Source organism: Canis aureus, chromosome 4 (assembly GCF_053574225.1).
Source record: "Canis aureus isolate CA01 chromosome 4, VMU_Caureus_v.1.0, whole genome shotgun sequence".
Classification (NCBI taxonomy): domain Eukaryota; kingdom Metazoa; phylum Chordata; class Mammalia; order Carnivora; family Canidae; genus Canis; species Canis aureus.
This window is the reverse complement of record NC_135614.1, coordinates 42,539,101-42,555,041: the sequence shown is the minus strand read 5'-3', so window position 1 is coordinate 42,555,041 and position 15,941 is coordinate 42,539,101. Positions and strand designations below refer to the sequence as shown.

Genomic DNA, 15,941 nt, shown 5'->3' with positions numbered 1-15,941 from the left:
ACCTGGGCTGACCTGTTTGACGTCCTTGCTCAGTCAGGACTTTGGGGGATCAGCTCTGGACACCCTCTCCTAAGGGAGGCTCTATGGAGGATGGTTTAATATGGGGTCTCCTACTCTGAACCAGGGCATATCGAGTCCTGCTTGGGACTTCCAGGCTCCTGGAAGTTAGCTACATTTCAGCCTTGGTGGCCTTGATTGAGGAAAGCAGAATATTATGGAGATAGCTCCATTCCCAGGGGCCAAAAAACCTCCTCTTGAGAGGCCTTCCCCACTCCAGGTGGCAAAAGTGTGGTGGAGAGGGGACACTAGCAGGGGTTCTAGATGTTTGCCCTAGAGGAAGGGGCCTTTGACCGAAATTTTGGAGGAAGTAGTTTGATTTCCCCCAAGGCGGGGTAGGGTGTGAGCATGCCCATGCAAACTTGCATACATTTTTCTGTGCTCTCATTCCAGAGACTGTTACTTCTCTGGGGTTATACGTGTGGCTGTGTGAATAGCCTGTTCTGGGGAACAGAGGTGAGGGGCCGGTCTGGGTGGGTGATTTGGGGAGGACACACTGCTATTTAGCCACAGGGGCAGAACAACCATCCAGCTGGAGCCATCTAGGTCCCAAGTGGAGTCAAGAGAGCTGGGGGTGGAGAATAAATGACTGGAAGACTTCTCTGGCTGCATAAGGGGCAGGGTGCTCGGATGAGACCTGTTCAAAGCCTCCCCCGTGCCTGATGTTGGAGCAGTGAGGGGGTCGGAGGACAAGGTCAGGGATCGTGTTGCTGAGCCTTTTGGCCAAACCATTGCCCCTGGTAAAAAAATGTGTCTTGTTCTCTCTCTGCCTTTCGAAGCCCAGCTCCTAGTGGAGACAGACACCTTCGGTAGTCAAGTCCGGATCAAGGGCAAGGAGACGGAATTCTACCTATGTATGAACCGGAAAGGCAAGCTCGTGGGGAAGGTGAGTAATGGTCTGGAATTCCCAGGGTATTTGGGCAGGTTCCCCCTGGCAACTCTGGGGACCTGGAACAGGGTGCTCAGGGCCTTGTCAGGCCCAGATGGAAAACAGGCCTGGGGAGAGGAAAAGAGAGAGGGAGAGAGAGAAAAAGAGAGAGAGAGAGAGAGAGAGAGATTGTTTCTAACTATAATCTCTTCCGTTCGCTCCTTCTCTGCCCCCACATCACAGCCTGCCTGTATGAGGTATCCATGACTGTGACTTTGTGGAGCATGCAGGGTCCCGATCTCTCCTGCTGGATGTGAACCCCGAGCGGCTCAGCGGCTCCCTGCCTGTGTGTGTCTGCTGTCTGAGAACAGGGAAGCCGCAGGCCACGGGCTGGGGCTTCAGCATTGTTTTTTAACATTTGCCAGGGATTTGCTGTGAAGTATAGTACCTCCTGGACCCAGCTGCCTCCTCAGCGCTGGGCCTCATAGTTTCAGCGTTTCAGGAAGATTTTATGACTTTGGAATAGGCAGCAGAGCTGCGTGTAAGAAATTAGAGTGGGATGTGGGTATGAGTGGGGTGGACCCACATGCCGGGGGCTCTGAGCTTCCACGGGTGCTGCCTGGTGTCCCCCTTTTTTCCTGGGTGTGCCTGTTTGTGAAGTTCGTACAGTTACTTCCTTTGGGTCTTCCAGTGGAAGGTGTTACTGTCAGGAGCTCCATGGGGTCATGCTTTATGTTCCCTGCCCTTTGTAGGGACCCTACTCATCCCCATATCCAACTTGTAATAATGCTCCTGTTGGACAGGTGGAGTTGGGTTATGGGGGTAAGATCCTGATTCTAAGGAGGATGGCTCTTCCTGCTTGGGAGCAAGGCCCTGGCTGGTAATTTGTCCTTATTACGCGTAGTTGGGAGGAGAAAGCACGGCCCCAACTCCTGTTCAAGCCCTGGGGCCCTGCGTTTGTTTTCCTGAATCCCTCAACTCTGATCCCTCTTCCCTACTCCACACCCTAGTGCTGGGGAGAGTGTCACAGGCCGGGGACTTGGGGCAGAGTATTGTTGCTTATTATTTGTTAATCATAACACCACCAGTAGCTTCTGTTAATTGAGCACCTACTTTCTGCCAGGCGCTGTGCAAAAAGTACTCCCCAATAATCCCGCGAGGTCGCAACCACGACCACCCCCACTTCGCGATGAGAAAGCTGAGGCTTGGCGCCGTCCCAGGCACTTGTCCCAGGGCCCACCTAGAGCTGCGGGGACTCCAGGCCCGTCTGGAAGGCGGAGGTCCCAGCCGCACTGCCCTCGCCAGCGGGCTTCTCAGAGCGCAGGAAGAGTAACCCGCCGAGCGAGCGGCCGGACGCCACGAGTGGTTTTAATTAGTGATTCACCTCCCGCGGCCCGGGCGGCCGGCGGGGCGGGGGCGGGGGCGGGGCGGGGGCGGGGGCGGGGGCGGGGCGGGGGCGGGGCGGGCGCGGGGGGCGGGGCGGGGACAGGGGCGGGCGCGGGTCCCCGGGCCGGGCCGTGCGTTTCCTGTGGCGCTTTGCCGTCCCGCCCGCGCGGGGCCTCCCAGGCCCGACCTGCCCGCGGCGGAGCCCCTCGGCCGAGCCCGGTGCCCCCCCCCCCGCCCCGGTCTGCGCGCTTCCCGGCAGCGTGAGCCCCGGAGGGCGCGCTGGGGTCAGAGGAGCAGCCCCGCCGCCCGCCGCCCGCCGCCCGCCCGCCGCTGAGTCACCGCTTCCACAGGAGCCGGCTCCGATTTCCTGCCCCTCGCCCTCTCCCGTCATTATATTGGGGGCGGTTCAGCTGGCTCGGCGCAGCCCAGGGAGGGCCCCCTCCTTCCCGCTCGCCTCGCGGCAGCTCCCCCATCCCCGTGCGGGCTCCGGGCTTCTGGGCTGGCCCGGGCCCTCCAAGGATGCCCCACCCCACCCCCCCGAATCCACCTGCCCCAGGGTGGTTCTGAGCGGGCCCCCTGTTGGCCTCTGCCTAGCCCAGCCCTCCTGTCTGCTGCAGCTAGAAGCCACGGGCTCTTGGGGTGCCGGTCCATCCCAGCCTCCTAGGCAGTCAGGCTCCAAGGTCCTGGGGTTACCCTTGTGTTTTCTTCGTCGTTGCCACTGCCTCTGTTCTGGCTTCATACCTTACAGGAACTGTTGCCTCAGCGCATCCCCAGTCTTCCACCCCCAATCCATCTCAAAACCCATCGCTGGGACCACACCATCTACCATCTGTCTTAACCCACAGCCAGAATTATTCATGTCAGGACAGGGCATCAAGTGCCCTAACTGCTGAGCCTCGATGTCCTCATCTGTAAAATGGCAATGATAATGCTGGCATTTGGTGGGCACCTGAAAAATGTTCATTCACTTCCCCTTTGAAGCCAGGCCACAAAGTTACTCCTTCACCTGTGGGAACCCTTGACTTCATCTTAGGCTCTGACTCCCTTAGAGTGGTCTAACAGGATGGCTTTTTTGGGTGGTCTTGACCCCGGGTGCCAACCTTGCACATCTTTGACCACAGCGGAGCACCTGCGTTGAGCCCCCAATAGAGGCTTTTCAGATGTTCTGGGCCCCTGGCTGTGGCTACAACTCTGCTGGACCGTAATGATCATATACGAAAGCTCTGCCTCAATCCCCTGCATATTCAGGTAGCTTCCCCGCTTTTTACCACCTTTCTGGACCCCACATCCATTTGACCCAGGAGGGAGTACATCCTTCCATTCTATAAACAGCTGCTGAGTATGGAGCACTACATGCTAGGCATTTTCCCCTGTCTCTGAATATTCAACCCAGTTTGATTACTTTCTCATCTGCCCCTGCCTGTGCCATCACTGGAGTCCTCTTTGAGGCAACACAGGGCCCCAGACCTTTCAGGGTAGAGGGGTCTTCTGCCCACCATCACATCTTTGTGAAGACTGCTTTGGTTGTAAATGACTGAAACCCAACTCAAAATCCCTTAAGCAGAAAAGGAATTTTTTGGCTCATGTAACTAAAAACGTCCAGGGGGTAGTTCCAGTTTCAAGTAAGACGGGATCTAGGGGCCAAATGATGTCGTCAGGATTCAGTCTTCAGATCAAATAGAAAGAAAAGTACTCCAATTTGGAAAGGAGGAGGTTGGATGTGTGTGTGTGTGGGGGGGGAGGGAGTGGAGGGGGGGGATGCTCAAATTCTATTTAATCACCAAGGTTCTGCAATGGGATATTCACTCACTCTGTAAATACTGATGGTCTGCCTTGCCTGAACCAACTGCGTCAGCATTTCTAGGGATGAGGCCCAAGCACAGGTGTTCTTTTTAAATATTGGCAAGCAATAAGCAGGGTCATAGAGGTAGTCAGGAGCAGAGGTGATGGGCAAGCCCAGCTGCGGCCTGCCATTAGCTTTGGATCTGCTGTATCTGAGCTCACAGGAGGACCGTGTGACTGTCCCTGGGGGAGCTTAGGACCATCATGGGTACCATGGCTCTTCCCAAGGGGCTCCTGGGTGCTGGGAATTTCAGCTCTCATAAGTAAACCCAGACATGTGGAAGCACATGTGCCAGGCACTGTGCACACTCCTTGCACATCCAAGACCTTGCTTCATGCTGATGGTGGCTATATGGGCCTTGGGGAGTTGAGATGTTTTGATAGGCAGTGCCCACTTTTCCACACCGTCTCTTCTCACGGACCTCTATGGAACTGGACAGAGGATAAATGAGCTGCAGTGGCAAATGCATGTTGAAACCTGGCTGTGCCTCTTACAAGCCCCATGACCTTGGGCAAACCCTTTTGCCCTCTTTGAACTCTGTTTTCTTCTAGCAGGGAGGGTCTACCTGAGAAGTTCAGAGGATGAAATGAAATTATGTATGTGGAAATGTCTGACCTATAACTGACGAACAATAAATGCCGAATGAATGAGTGAGTGGATTAGTAGGGAGACCAAGTGCACCAGGCCGGGAGCTCTGGTCCTCTGCTTGCTGTACCCCTTTCTCAGCACATCCCCCAGGAGGGCCTCCCACAGCTCATGACTGTTTCTGGGACACTAGCCAGGGATCTGGGAGGCAGTGTCTACTTTCTTTTAGAGGAAAGCCCTTTGAAGGTCACGGCCACCATTTCTATCCCAGAACTTTCATTCATTCAACCACAAATGCTCTGGGTACCCGAGACCTATGCTGAGCCATGAGGGCAACTGACAAATAGTCCTGACCTCCTGAAGCTCTTGGGCTAGCGAGGAGGCAGGTAGGTATGGAATTGCTCTGTTGGAGGGTGGGAGGAGGAAGGGATGCCAAGGGGCGAAGATGGAGTATGTGAGCCCAGTAAGACCTGGAGGTTTGAATGGAGGCTTAAGTGAAGAAGAGGAAATGCCCAGGGAGATAGATGGCAGTGAAGGAAAACTTCCTGGAGGAGGTGGTTACTGAGCTCGACCTTGAAGGATGAAAGAAGTTTCCCAGGTAGTGGCAGGCATTCTATAGTGGGGAAAACCATGGCATGGGCTTTGTTCAGTTTGCCGTGACTGTCCCATTGAGAGCACCTGGATTTAGGTTGGATAGGCAGCTTCCAGAATTATCCATGGGAATAGAGACCTAGAGACCACTCCCCTCTACCTGCCTTGTACATATGCTCCACTTCCCTCACAAGAGTCCCTCACTGCTCAACCCCACCCCCAGACACTGTCCTCTGGGTCCCACATGTCTCCCAACCCCACCCCCTGCCTGCTGTGCAACCTCCTCGAAAGATCTCAGCCCCCAGAGAATGTTTTCTTACCCTGCCCTTCCCTTTCTGCAAAGTTCAGCACTTTGTCTGCAGGGCGCAAGCTTGCCCTCCGCTCAAAGGTGAACGTTCCTGGAAGCCCCAGCCTGTTTTCCACTTCAAACAAAAGGCTGGAACTCACACCTCAGTCACCACGCACAGCCAGACCGCTGGGCTTCCAACTTGGCTGGGCATCCGTCCGTAAAGAGGAGTGGGCCCAGCCTAAATTTGGAGATGTTAGTTGGAAACTCGAGTGCTGCTAATTCAGGCCTTACAGCTTTGTGTGCTTCCCACTCTTCTACACGGAGTGATTCGGCTGTCTCAGGGAGGAGATTCAGAGCCCTGCCTCCCACCGTCCTTTGTCCAGATCCGATCCAGGGAGAGAGGCCAGAACCATCTGAACGACCTGCTCTTCAGAAATAATTTAGCAGGTTCCTACTGTGTACGAGGGTCATTTATAAGTATCATTCCTCACAACATGTCTGTGACGCAGGGGTCACTGTCCCGGTTTGGTGAAAAGAGGAATCTGACGTCTAGAGAGTGGAATTAACTAGCCTGAGGTCACATAAGGAAGTGTTAGAGTTGATTCATCTTCTGACTCGAAATCTAGTACTCCTTGCCCGGCATCCCTTGTCTCCTAGGGAGTTCACACATCTGCTGGGGAGCCTGAAATCTCAGAACCAAAGGCATAGATAGGCTTTGGAGTTTGGCCATGCAAAAACTCTTGCTCTTGGAGGTCCCCACCCCTCTTCACACCAAACATTTAAAATGCACCATATCCCACATTAATGTAATTTAAATTTAACTATATTGCAGTGGAGTTGAGTGTCAGTAGAGTAGCTGACAGGTTTTGTACACATCTGCAGGGACTCCTTTCTGTTGCAGGTGATAGAACATAATCTCAACTACTTTAAAGGAAATGAGATATTATTGGCTCACATCACAGTGAGGTAAAGAGCTTCAGATACTGCTTGGTCCAGAGCCCAAAGGATGTGACCAGAACTTGGTTTCTCTCATTCACTTCCTCTTGGCTTTCCTTCCTCTGTGTTGGCCTTGTCAGACAGAGTTTCTCCTCATGGTGGTAAAATAGCTGCCTATGCTTCAGCCTTAGGGGTTCCTCAAGTTTAAAGCAGCCTATGTTTTGGGGGGATTATGCGAGGGTCTTGAGGAACACTCAGATTGGATGGCTTAGGCCACATACCCAGCTCTGCACGAGTCCTGGGAAATAATGTTTCATTGGCCAGGTCTGGGTCTCTTGTTCTAGTAGAGTTGGGGTGGAAGCCCCTGGCTGTAGGGTAGTGAATGAGAAGGGATGGATTCCTGAATGACAGTGGGAATCTATTACCTAATTAGTGGGTAGGGAAGGAGGCAGGGGCCAATATGACAAGTCCACTCCATAGATCCAGGAAGTGAAATTAGTGGCGACAAAACTTGGGTCAGGCCTTCTACTGCCCCCTACTCTACTGTCCCAAGCCTCCATCACCTGTCCACACCCTGTCCACGTAGCTCTGCCCCTCATAGCCCACCCTCTCCTTCTCACCTCCTCCTTCTCTTGCTTTCTACAGCCCGATGGCACCAGCAAGGAGTGTGTATTCATTGAGAAAGTCCTGGAGAACAACTATACAGCCCTGATGTCCGCCAAGTACTCTGGCTGGTACGTGGGCTTCACCAAGAAGGGGCGGCCCCGGAAGGGTCCCAAGACCCGGGAGAACCAGCAGGACGTGCACTTCATGAAGCGCTACCCCAAGGGACAGGCAGAGCTGCAGAAGCCCTTCAAGTACACCACGGTGACCAAGAGGTCCCGGCGGATCCGCCCCACGCACCCCGGCTAGGCTGGCCTCACCACAGCTCCCCAAGGCTGTCCCCAGGCCCACACTCACACTCACAGAGAACTGCATCAGAGGAATATTTTTACATGAAAAAATTAGGAAGAAGCTCTATTTTTGTACATTGTGTTTAAAAGAAGACAAAAACTGAACCAAAACTCTTGGGGGGAGGGGGGTGATAAGGATTTTATTGTTGACTTGAAACCCCCTGTCTATGACAAAAGACTCACGAAAAGGGACTATTGTCAACGTACAGGTGCTTGTCTCTCTCTAGGAACAGACAACTTTAAACTTGTGCCCAGAGGAGATTTTGAATGAGGAATACAACACTTTAAGAAACCAAAGTCCTTTTTCCCAAAGGTTCTGAAAGCAAAAAAAAAAAAAAAAAAAAAAGAAAAAAAAAGAAAGCAAAAAAAGAAAAAAAGGGAAAAAAAAGAAAAAAGAGAAAGTAGTACCCACCCCCAGACTCTCCCCTCTTTCCCAATCCCCTGTCCCTGCCCCAAACTCCAACAAAAATCGCTCTCTGGTTTGCAGTCATTTATTTATTGTCCGCTGCAAGCTGTCCCGAGACACCGCGCAGGGAAGGTGTGCCCCTCGGAATTCTCTGGCGCCTCGACTTCCGACGACAGACGGCCTCGTCCAATCAAGTGACCCTGCATTGCTCGCAGTTCTGGAGGATGCTGCTATCGACCTTCCGTGACTCACGTGACCTAGTACACCAATGATAAGGGAATATTTTAAAACCAGCTATATTATATATATTATATATATATAAGCTATTTATTTCACCTCTCTGTATATTGCAGTTTCATGAACCAAGTATTACTGCCTCAACAATTAAAAACAATCGACAAATTATTTAAAAAAAACATGAGGTGAGTGGTGGCGGGGGGTAGGGCTCAGGTAGGGCAGGGGGGCCCCTTTGCGTTTCCTTCTTCTGGGCCTGCGCGCTTGGTGTGCTGAGAGCTGGGGCCTCGCTCATTAGTTTGCTCCTTCATTCATTCGTTCACTGATTGACTCAATGTACCGCACTGTGCCCCACCCACTGCTCTAGGCTGTGGGAATGCAGCCTGAGACCTCTGCTTCTGGAAATCCTTGCCCTCACAGAGATTACGTTCTCACGAGTCGTTGATTGGATGACTGATTCAGGCATACGTTCGCGTACATTTGCTCCGCATCCATGTTCTACCGGGCACTGGGCATTTATCCAAAAACATACCAAAAGCGTGCCGGCCTCCAGGGAACTTCACTGATTCACTGATTCATTGCTTCATTCATTAACTTATTGATGGAACCACTCATTCAACAGATATTTAGTAAGCACTTACTAAGTGCCAGGCACTGTTATAGGTCCTGGGGATTCATCAAAGATCAAAACAGCCCAAGAAGCATGTGCCTCCTGGAGCTTACAGTCTAGGGATTGTTGCTTGAGTCATTTATGGAGACTGCATCCAAATTTCTGCCAAGCACAGGCTGAGCAAGGAGCAGTGGGCCTCCTCCTGTGCCTGGTGGTGGAGGGGTCAGAGGGCCCTGGGTAGGATGGAGACCTGGTGTTTCACTCCTTAGATTCCCATGGGCAGGGTGCAAGGAGTCTGTCTCTTTAATTTCCAGGGGCCCTTTCTTCTAGGTCTTCCCAGGGCCTGGTTGGGATGTAGGGAAGAGGCTGGCTTAGTCTTGGGGTGGGAAGCAGATTGGGCAGGAGGCTGACTGAAGAGGAAGATGCCTCCTGTGGGGTCCTGCTGCTGTCACCTGCCTCCCTTGAAACCACCTCCTGCCAAGACCGGCCAGGAGAAGTCCCCAGTGAGGCCCTACAGAGAGGAAGGAAAGAGGAGGGTGGAACACCTTCTCTGCACAGGGCTTGGGGCTGGACCGGGTCTTGGCTTCTGACCTGTGTGTTCCCTCTGCAACCCACCTCAGAGCTCAGGCCATGCACAACTCTTGGTTCTGTCCTTTCTCCCAGCATTATGTGGATCTCTCTCCATCACTGAAGCCTGTCCCGTGTCACAGCGTGTTTGCTTGGGTCTTTGTGAAGCCCTTTCAGATGCATGATCTCACTGTGATCTCAGAACAACCTGTGAGGAAAATATTATCATTATCCCTATTTTATCGATGGAGGAGACTGAGGCTCAGAAACATTTAGCAGCTTCTCCAAGATCACAGATTAAGAAAGCTGGGGCTGGTGTCCAAATTCTACATTCTCCAGAGTTGTAGTAGCTGCTACTTGGTGAGGGCCTACTGTGTTTCAGATGGCCTGCTGGGGACTTTATGTGCCCTGCCTGGGCATCCATCACATGTCCCGATGTGGGACATGGGTACTCTTGACTGAAGCTCAGAGAGACCATCAACATGCCAAGGCTTCAGGGAGTGGGTGACTGAGTCTGAGATCCTTGGGGATAGTAGTTGTGATGGTGGTTGTCATTTACTAAGCACCTACTGTGTGTCAGTTCCTTTCACACTCTGTCATTTAATTTAAACAATAGCCCTATGAGATGGGTGTGCACTATTTTTTGCACTGAAAGTTTCAGAGAATTGAAATGACCTGCCCAAGGCAATTCAAGCTAGAGAATTGTGGAGTCAGAATTCAATCAATCATTTATTTATTCATCCAATCAATAGGTGTTTAGTCTGTGCCAGATGCTGTTCTAGGGGCTAGAGATACAGCAGTGAACTGAGCAGAGCCCCTGCCCTCAGGGAGCTTACATTCCACTGGAGAAAATCAGAAATAAACCAAATAGGTATAAAATATGTCAGATAGTGGTAAATCCTAAAATAGGGTGAGGGGATGGAAAGGAATGGAGATGCTGTTTTAGCTAGAGTGCTCATGGAAATGGGGGGAGCAGGGGAGTGCACAGGCAGACACGGAGGGGAAGAGCATTTTGGACAGAGGGAACAGAGAGTACTAAGGCCTGGAGGCCCATCATGGAATAAAGAAGGGCCGGGGGTGGAGCATGGTAAATGTGGGGCAGGCAGAGTTTTGGAGGGGGCCAGACCACCCCCAGGGCTTTCATTCAGAGTGAGATGGGGAGCCACGTGTGATATACCTTACACTGTCAGGGGACTGCTCTGGCTACTGTGTGGAGCAGGACGGCAGTTTCCAGCCTGGGACTGCCTGCTGCTGCTGGCTCTGCCCACCGCCTCCCAGGCCGCGGGCTCCCCGCACACCCAGCACCCTGCCTTTGCTCCATCTCATAGAGCAATGGGGCCGGCGATTATTTTCTTTTCCTGCTCCTCTAGAGACTCCCTGTCTTTGGAAGATGCAACTCGCTTCTGCTTACTCTAGACAGGCTTCCTGGATAGTTCCTGGGCAATGCGAACTATGTTAATGATAGGCACAGTGGACTGGTGGGAAGATTTCCCAGCCACGGATGATGTCTTAGGATGCTCGCTTGATGGAGCTAAGAGAGTGTTTTCACAGTCAGGCTGAGTAGGGAAACCTTTCAGAGCACCTATTATGTACCTAGCACACTCTTATTGAATCTACCCCACAGTCTTTGGGGTGGGCATTTTTAGCCTTACTTTATGGAGCAGGCTCAGAGAAGTACAGTCACTTGCCTGAGGTCACACGGCTAGTTAATAAAAGAGCTGGGATTTGAGCCCAGGTCATTGATCTAGAGCTTGGAGCTCTTGGCACCTGTCCAGGGTTTCAGACTTTCCCCACTTCAGGCCCTCCCTATCCTGTCTTGGTGTCCATCATCTCCCAACCCACCAGAGGGAGGAGGCAGATATAGACCACATTCCCAGGCCCCTGATGACAGCTCTTCTCCTACCCCCTGGACCCTTTCCCGAAGTCAGTGTCACAGAGAGTCCAGGGATCTGGGACCCAAGGCACCTGAGTTTATTTTTAGCTTGGCAGCTTTGCCAGCTATGTGACCTTGAACGTCTCCCTCATCAATCCAATTGTTTTTACCTTGCAGGGCCGATGTAATGTTCAGAAGAGAGAGCAGAGTAAATAATTCGGGATTATTCCTGCCCAGTAAGAGCTGGAAGACACCCAGGCAGGTGTTTTGCCCTCAGTCTTCTCTCCATTTCTCTTTAACCTCATCACTTTAGAGAAGAAGCAATCACAACCCAGACAGGAAGAGCGACTTGCTCCAGGGCACCCAGTGAGTTAATGACAGAGCTCATTAGATGACCAGTGAATAGTGATGATAGTGATTAATAAACATAGTGGAATATGGCAAAGGGAAATGAGTCAGAGTTCTTCTAGGGAGTTCAAGGCAGTTCAGTGGCTGGCCAGGTTCCTCTTAGCATCCTTCCCAAATTTGCTTCTCTGACCCAAGAAAGCAGAGAGCAGGGAGGAGAAGGCTGAGGTTTCTTGGTCCCAGCCCCTACCCCTCTGCTCTTCAGCCCCATAGTGGTACCATGTGACAAATGCCAGAAGTGAGTAAAGATGGAGCCTTACCCTAGAATTTCAAGGGGCCAACGTGCAAAAATAGCAGGGCTGGCCCCCAAAAGGGAGAGAAATGGGTTTAAGGATGAGGGTACTCTCTCTACCTACCTGCCCCAACTTTGGGCATTGTTTGGATTCAGTCTCCTCCTCCCTTTATGGCCACCCATTCCCTGCCCACTGGCATAGGAGAGGGAAGTTCATTGGGCACCTACCCTAGACCGACCCTTATGATCATAGCTGTGCACATGCCCTATTCGGGATAGTTCCTGGTGCAGAGTGAGCTCTTGCTACCTTGGCTATTACTGTGATCTCATTTCACTGGTACCAGAACTTGGCAAGATACATGTTAGGAGGCCTGTTTTGCAGATGGGGAAACTATGGCTCGTAGAAGACTGTGATTGGACCCAGGTCCCACGGTAGCAAGTGACAGAGATGAGATGTGAACCCGGGCTTCCCTGTTTCCACTTTCCACTACTTCCTCACTGTTCCTCTTCATCCCTTTGTGGGGCGTAGAGAGGGCAATAAAGCCCCAAAACTTGAGGCAAGAGAAATAAAGTGCCCCTCCCTATTGGGAGGGAAGGACATGACACCCAGGAGAGGTGGTATCTGGGGGTGTTCTCACCAAACCAGGTGAGCCTGGGCAAGGGGAGGCAGTAAAGGCCCAGGCTGAATGCAGGAAGTTTGGGAGGGGATGGAGATGCCCTCCTCAGTTGCCCACACAGCTGGAGCCTAACAAGACGGGGCTGGGATGACCGGGGCTTGAAACCCCATAAAGGGGCAGAGCCCTCCTTTCCCAGGCACAGGATTGGGGCTTCCAAAGAAACAATACTGAATTAGGTGATAAGATGTGAAGGCTGCTCCCCAACCATGCAATTAGGTAGTGGATCTGTTACAAACATTATGCGAGGAGTTGGGACCAGATGTCGGTGAGGCTCACCCTCGGCTGTCCTGTCCCAGAACTGCCTGGCCTCCTGGCTGAGGTTGCCAGCTCTGGCAGGAGGGAAGGTGGCAGGTAGCCCCGTGGTGTGGCTTCCTGCAGAGCAAGCCAGTGATCAGCCAGACATTCCTCCCCTTCCTCTGGTAGCTTCTCAGACCTAATTAGCACTTGCTAGAGTTTCTGCCCACCTCCTCTGCTTGTGGATGGAGCTACTCCTTCAAGGTTCCAACCTCCCAGGTTGACCACTCAGAGGCTGCCAGGCCCTGGATTGCCCCCTGGGGTGGATCAGAGGCACTGGCTGATTTTGAAAGTCTGTCACAGACTGAAGTCTCATTTGCCCGCCTCACATAGGGCTCATGGTCATCTGTTAAGCACCAGCTTTGTGTGGGCATTTTACCCACTTCTTTAATTCCCACCATAATTGCCTGAGATAGCTATTTTTATCTGCTTCCTACCAAAGAGGAGACTGAAGCTCAGTCTCAAGTTCATCTGACTCCCAGATCCTGCATAGGACTATTATTACACCACATAGCAGCATCCAGAGGAGTTAGCGTCACCTTTGTTTTAAACAAGGTTAGAGGATCAGAGAAGTGACCTATTCAAAGTCGCATAGTTATTAACTAGGGAAGCCAGGATTTGAAACTAGGTCTGTTATATTCTAGTATCTTACCTATCCATTCCTCCCAATGCTCTACTTCTCTCCCTATGTTATTTGGGATTCTTTCAGTTACAAGTGACAGAAACATATGAAAACTTACTTAAGCCAGTAAGAGAATGTACCGGCATCAGGCTTCAGGCAAAGCTGGATCCAAGTGCAATCTTCTACTCTCTGCTTTCTGCTGAGTTGGCTTCGTTCTCCAGAGGGCTTTCCCTGTAGTTCCAGGCTTATATCCTACTGGCTTAATAGCTTCAGAAGAAAGAGAACATACTTTTCCCAGAGGCTCCAGTAAAGGTCCCAGGACTGATTCTCATTGGATCAGTTCTCTCTCTTGCATATCCTTGAGCCAATCACTGTGATCAGGATAACAGAATAGTTAAAGTAGCCAGATGTAGGTCATGGCCGGATCCTGGAGCTGGATTTGGCGAGACATGGGCCAATCCACCCAAAAATAAGGTCTGCAAGTCAAAGAAGGGGTGGTTTCCCAAAAGAATGTGGAAATGTTCTTACCAGAAGAAAAGGGGCAAAAGCCAGAAAAGTCAATGCCAGTGCTTGTCCACATGGGTGTACATCAGAGTCCCCAGGAGGGCTAGTTCAGATACAGATAGCTGAGCATCACTCCTGTAAGTTCCGCAGCAATAGGCTTGGGGGTGGGCCCAAGAATTTGCAAGTTGCCAAGGGCTGCTGCTGCTGCTGGCCTAGGATTCTTTAAGAACTACTAGCCTGAAAAAAAAAAAAAAAAAAAAGAACTACTAGCCTGCCTTACCCTCATTCTCTCCACCCATCATTGAATGCTATGTGTTCCCATCCAGGACTTCAGACTGGGGACACTACACCCCAGGCTATGCAAGGGCTTTTCAAGAGATTCATGGGTACTATCATCTTGAGGAAATCAACTTTCCTGAGTGCTTTCCCCTAGATTGATCTGCTGGGGGATGCTCCTGTGGTTGGCAGGCTCCCCTTTACCCCAATCTTTCTACAAAGTTCCTCCTGCACTTTCCGGTAGGAGGTGCGCTTCTCACCCTGCGTGCATCTCAACTGTGACCATTATCTGGAGAGTAGGAAACTCCAGATCATCCATTGAAGGGATCCTAGTGTGGGGAACTCCCTTTAACCACGGCACCATGAATCTGGGCAAAGTCTTTGTGCTTGTCCCTGTCTTAATATTTGTCTATTCTGTCACAGGGCAAATTGTGCATTTTGTTTTGGTCCATGTTGGGTTATTCTGAACACAGGTATATTGCACAGTGGGGTATACTGGCAATTTTTCTTTAGTTACTTTTCCTCTTTTATTCCCCAAATGTTCTAGAACCCATCCCCTATTAAGGAGTATCTTGTGAAAGGAAAAGAAATATTGGTAATGGAAGTATCTTATTCAGGAGACACAAAGTCATGGATAAGTTCTATTCCTTATCTGCCCATCCGTCTATCCACCTGCCTATCTATCTATCCATCAACTCATCCATCTACCTATGCCTATTTACCTATCTATCTACCAAGCCATCTTAGAATGACAATATTCACAACCTGGAAAAAGCATTCTGGGAAATACAAGTTTGGGACAAGTGTACCTGCTATGTTGCCACTGCTCTCAGCAATGAAAAAGAACCTGGTATGTTTCCCATCCATTCTTTTCTTGGTCCGTGTCTCTGTGGAGTATTTTGTCCAATCAAGTAGGAGGAGGTAAAATGTTCCACGCTTACTTCCTCCAGGCCATCTTTGAGTAAAAGATCTTGTATCAGGCGGAAGTTATTGCTTTATATTTTCTGGAACATTTGTTTAGACTTGTAGGGGAAATATTTTCCTTTTAACTTTTGCAGAAAGATTACTGGCTACTATAGATCTCTTATTTGTATATCTCTTATTTGCTGCTGCCTATTCACTTACTCATTCTCAGTGAGTATTTATTAGATTTAGGTGAATTTAATTGTGCGTGACATGGATTCTACTGAAAAGATATAATTTTCAAAATTACTTATGGGTTTTATGAGTAAAAAAGAATGTGAAGACCCCATTCTAGTCCAATGCATGCACTCGGCACCCACAGAGAGACAGTACAGTCTCAGTCTGGAAACACTGGCTTGCTTGCAGCTGGGAATACAGAGGTGCCACAACATAGCCCCCTGTGGGGACCCTAAGAGGTGGCCCTTCGGGAGCTCACAGTTGAGTGCTACGAACAAGAGGACCATCATGCAGTGAGAAAAGAGTGGGTAGGTGGAGACTCAGAAGTTTTGGATGCTCAGAGCATGAGGGGACAAACTGGGCGGGGAGTGAGGGATCAGGAGACTGGAAATCTGAGTGGAGGTTTAACTGCAAAACAAGGAAGGGCAGCCCACGCAGAAGGAAGAGCAAGCGCAAAGGCACAGAGGAACAAAACCCTGTGAAGGTGTGGCAGGAGCCAGCAAAGGTGAGGTCCAGTGGTGGGAGGTGTGACTGGGAGGGGAGAGAGGCAAGAGTTAAGGCTGTGGCTTCTGTAGGCCCCCATTTTTGCATGG

The 15,941-nt window shown here is 51.1% G+C and overlaps 1 protein-coding gene and 1 long non-coding RNA gene across 3 annotated transcripts in view; one reads left to right on the top strand and one right to left on the bottom strand.

Annotated features, from left to right (window-relative positions):
- The window catches only part of FGF18 (fibroblast growth factor 18), a 37,511-nt gene extending 25,666 nt beyond the window's left edge, over positions 1-11,845 (top strand). Inside the window, exons 4-7 of one of the 2 annotated variants that reach the window (XR_013378153.1) lie at positions 837-943; positions 7,201-7,289; positions 7,996-8,336; positions 11,376-11,845. Coding sequence is in view for 1 of the 2 variants with exons in the window: in XM_077895551.1 (XP_077751677.1) it covers positions 837-943; positions 7,201-7,467 (374 nt within the window). In the remaining variant the exon portion in view is untranslated. Of the gene's footprint in view, positions 1-836; positions 944-7,200; positions 7,910-7,995; positions 8,337-11,375 lie in introns of those variants that run through there. The other variant, XM_077895551.1, reaches the window with a different exon arrangement.
- On the bottom strand, positions 7,621-13,726 carry LOC144312632 (uncharacterized). Its single transcript, XR_013378154.1, has 3 exons — positions 13,547-13,726; positions 9,374-9,533; positions 7,621-8,171 (listed from the first exon to the last, which is right to left on the bottom strand). It is a non-coding gene; the product is annotated as an uncharacterized LOC144312632 (long non-coding RNA).
- Positions 13,727-15,941: the final 2,215 nt, after the last annotated feature.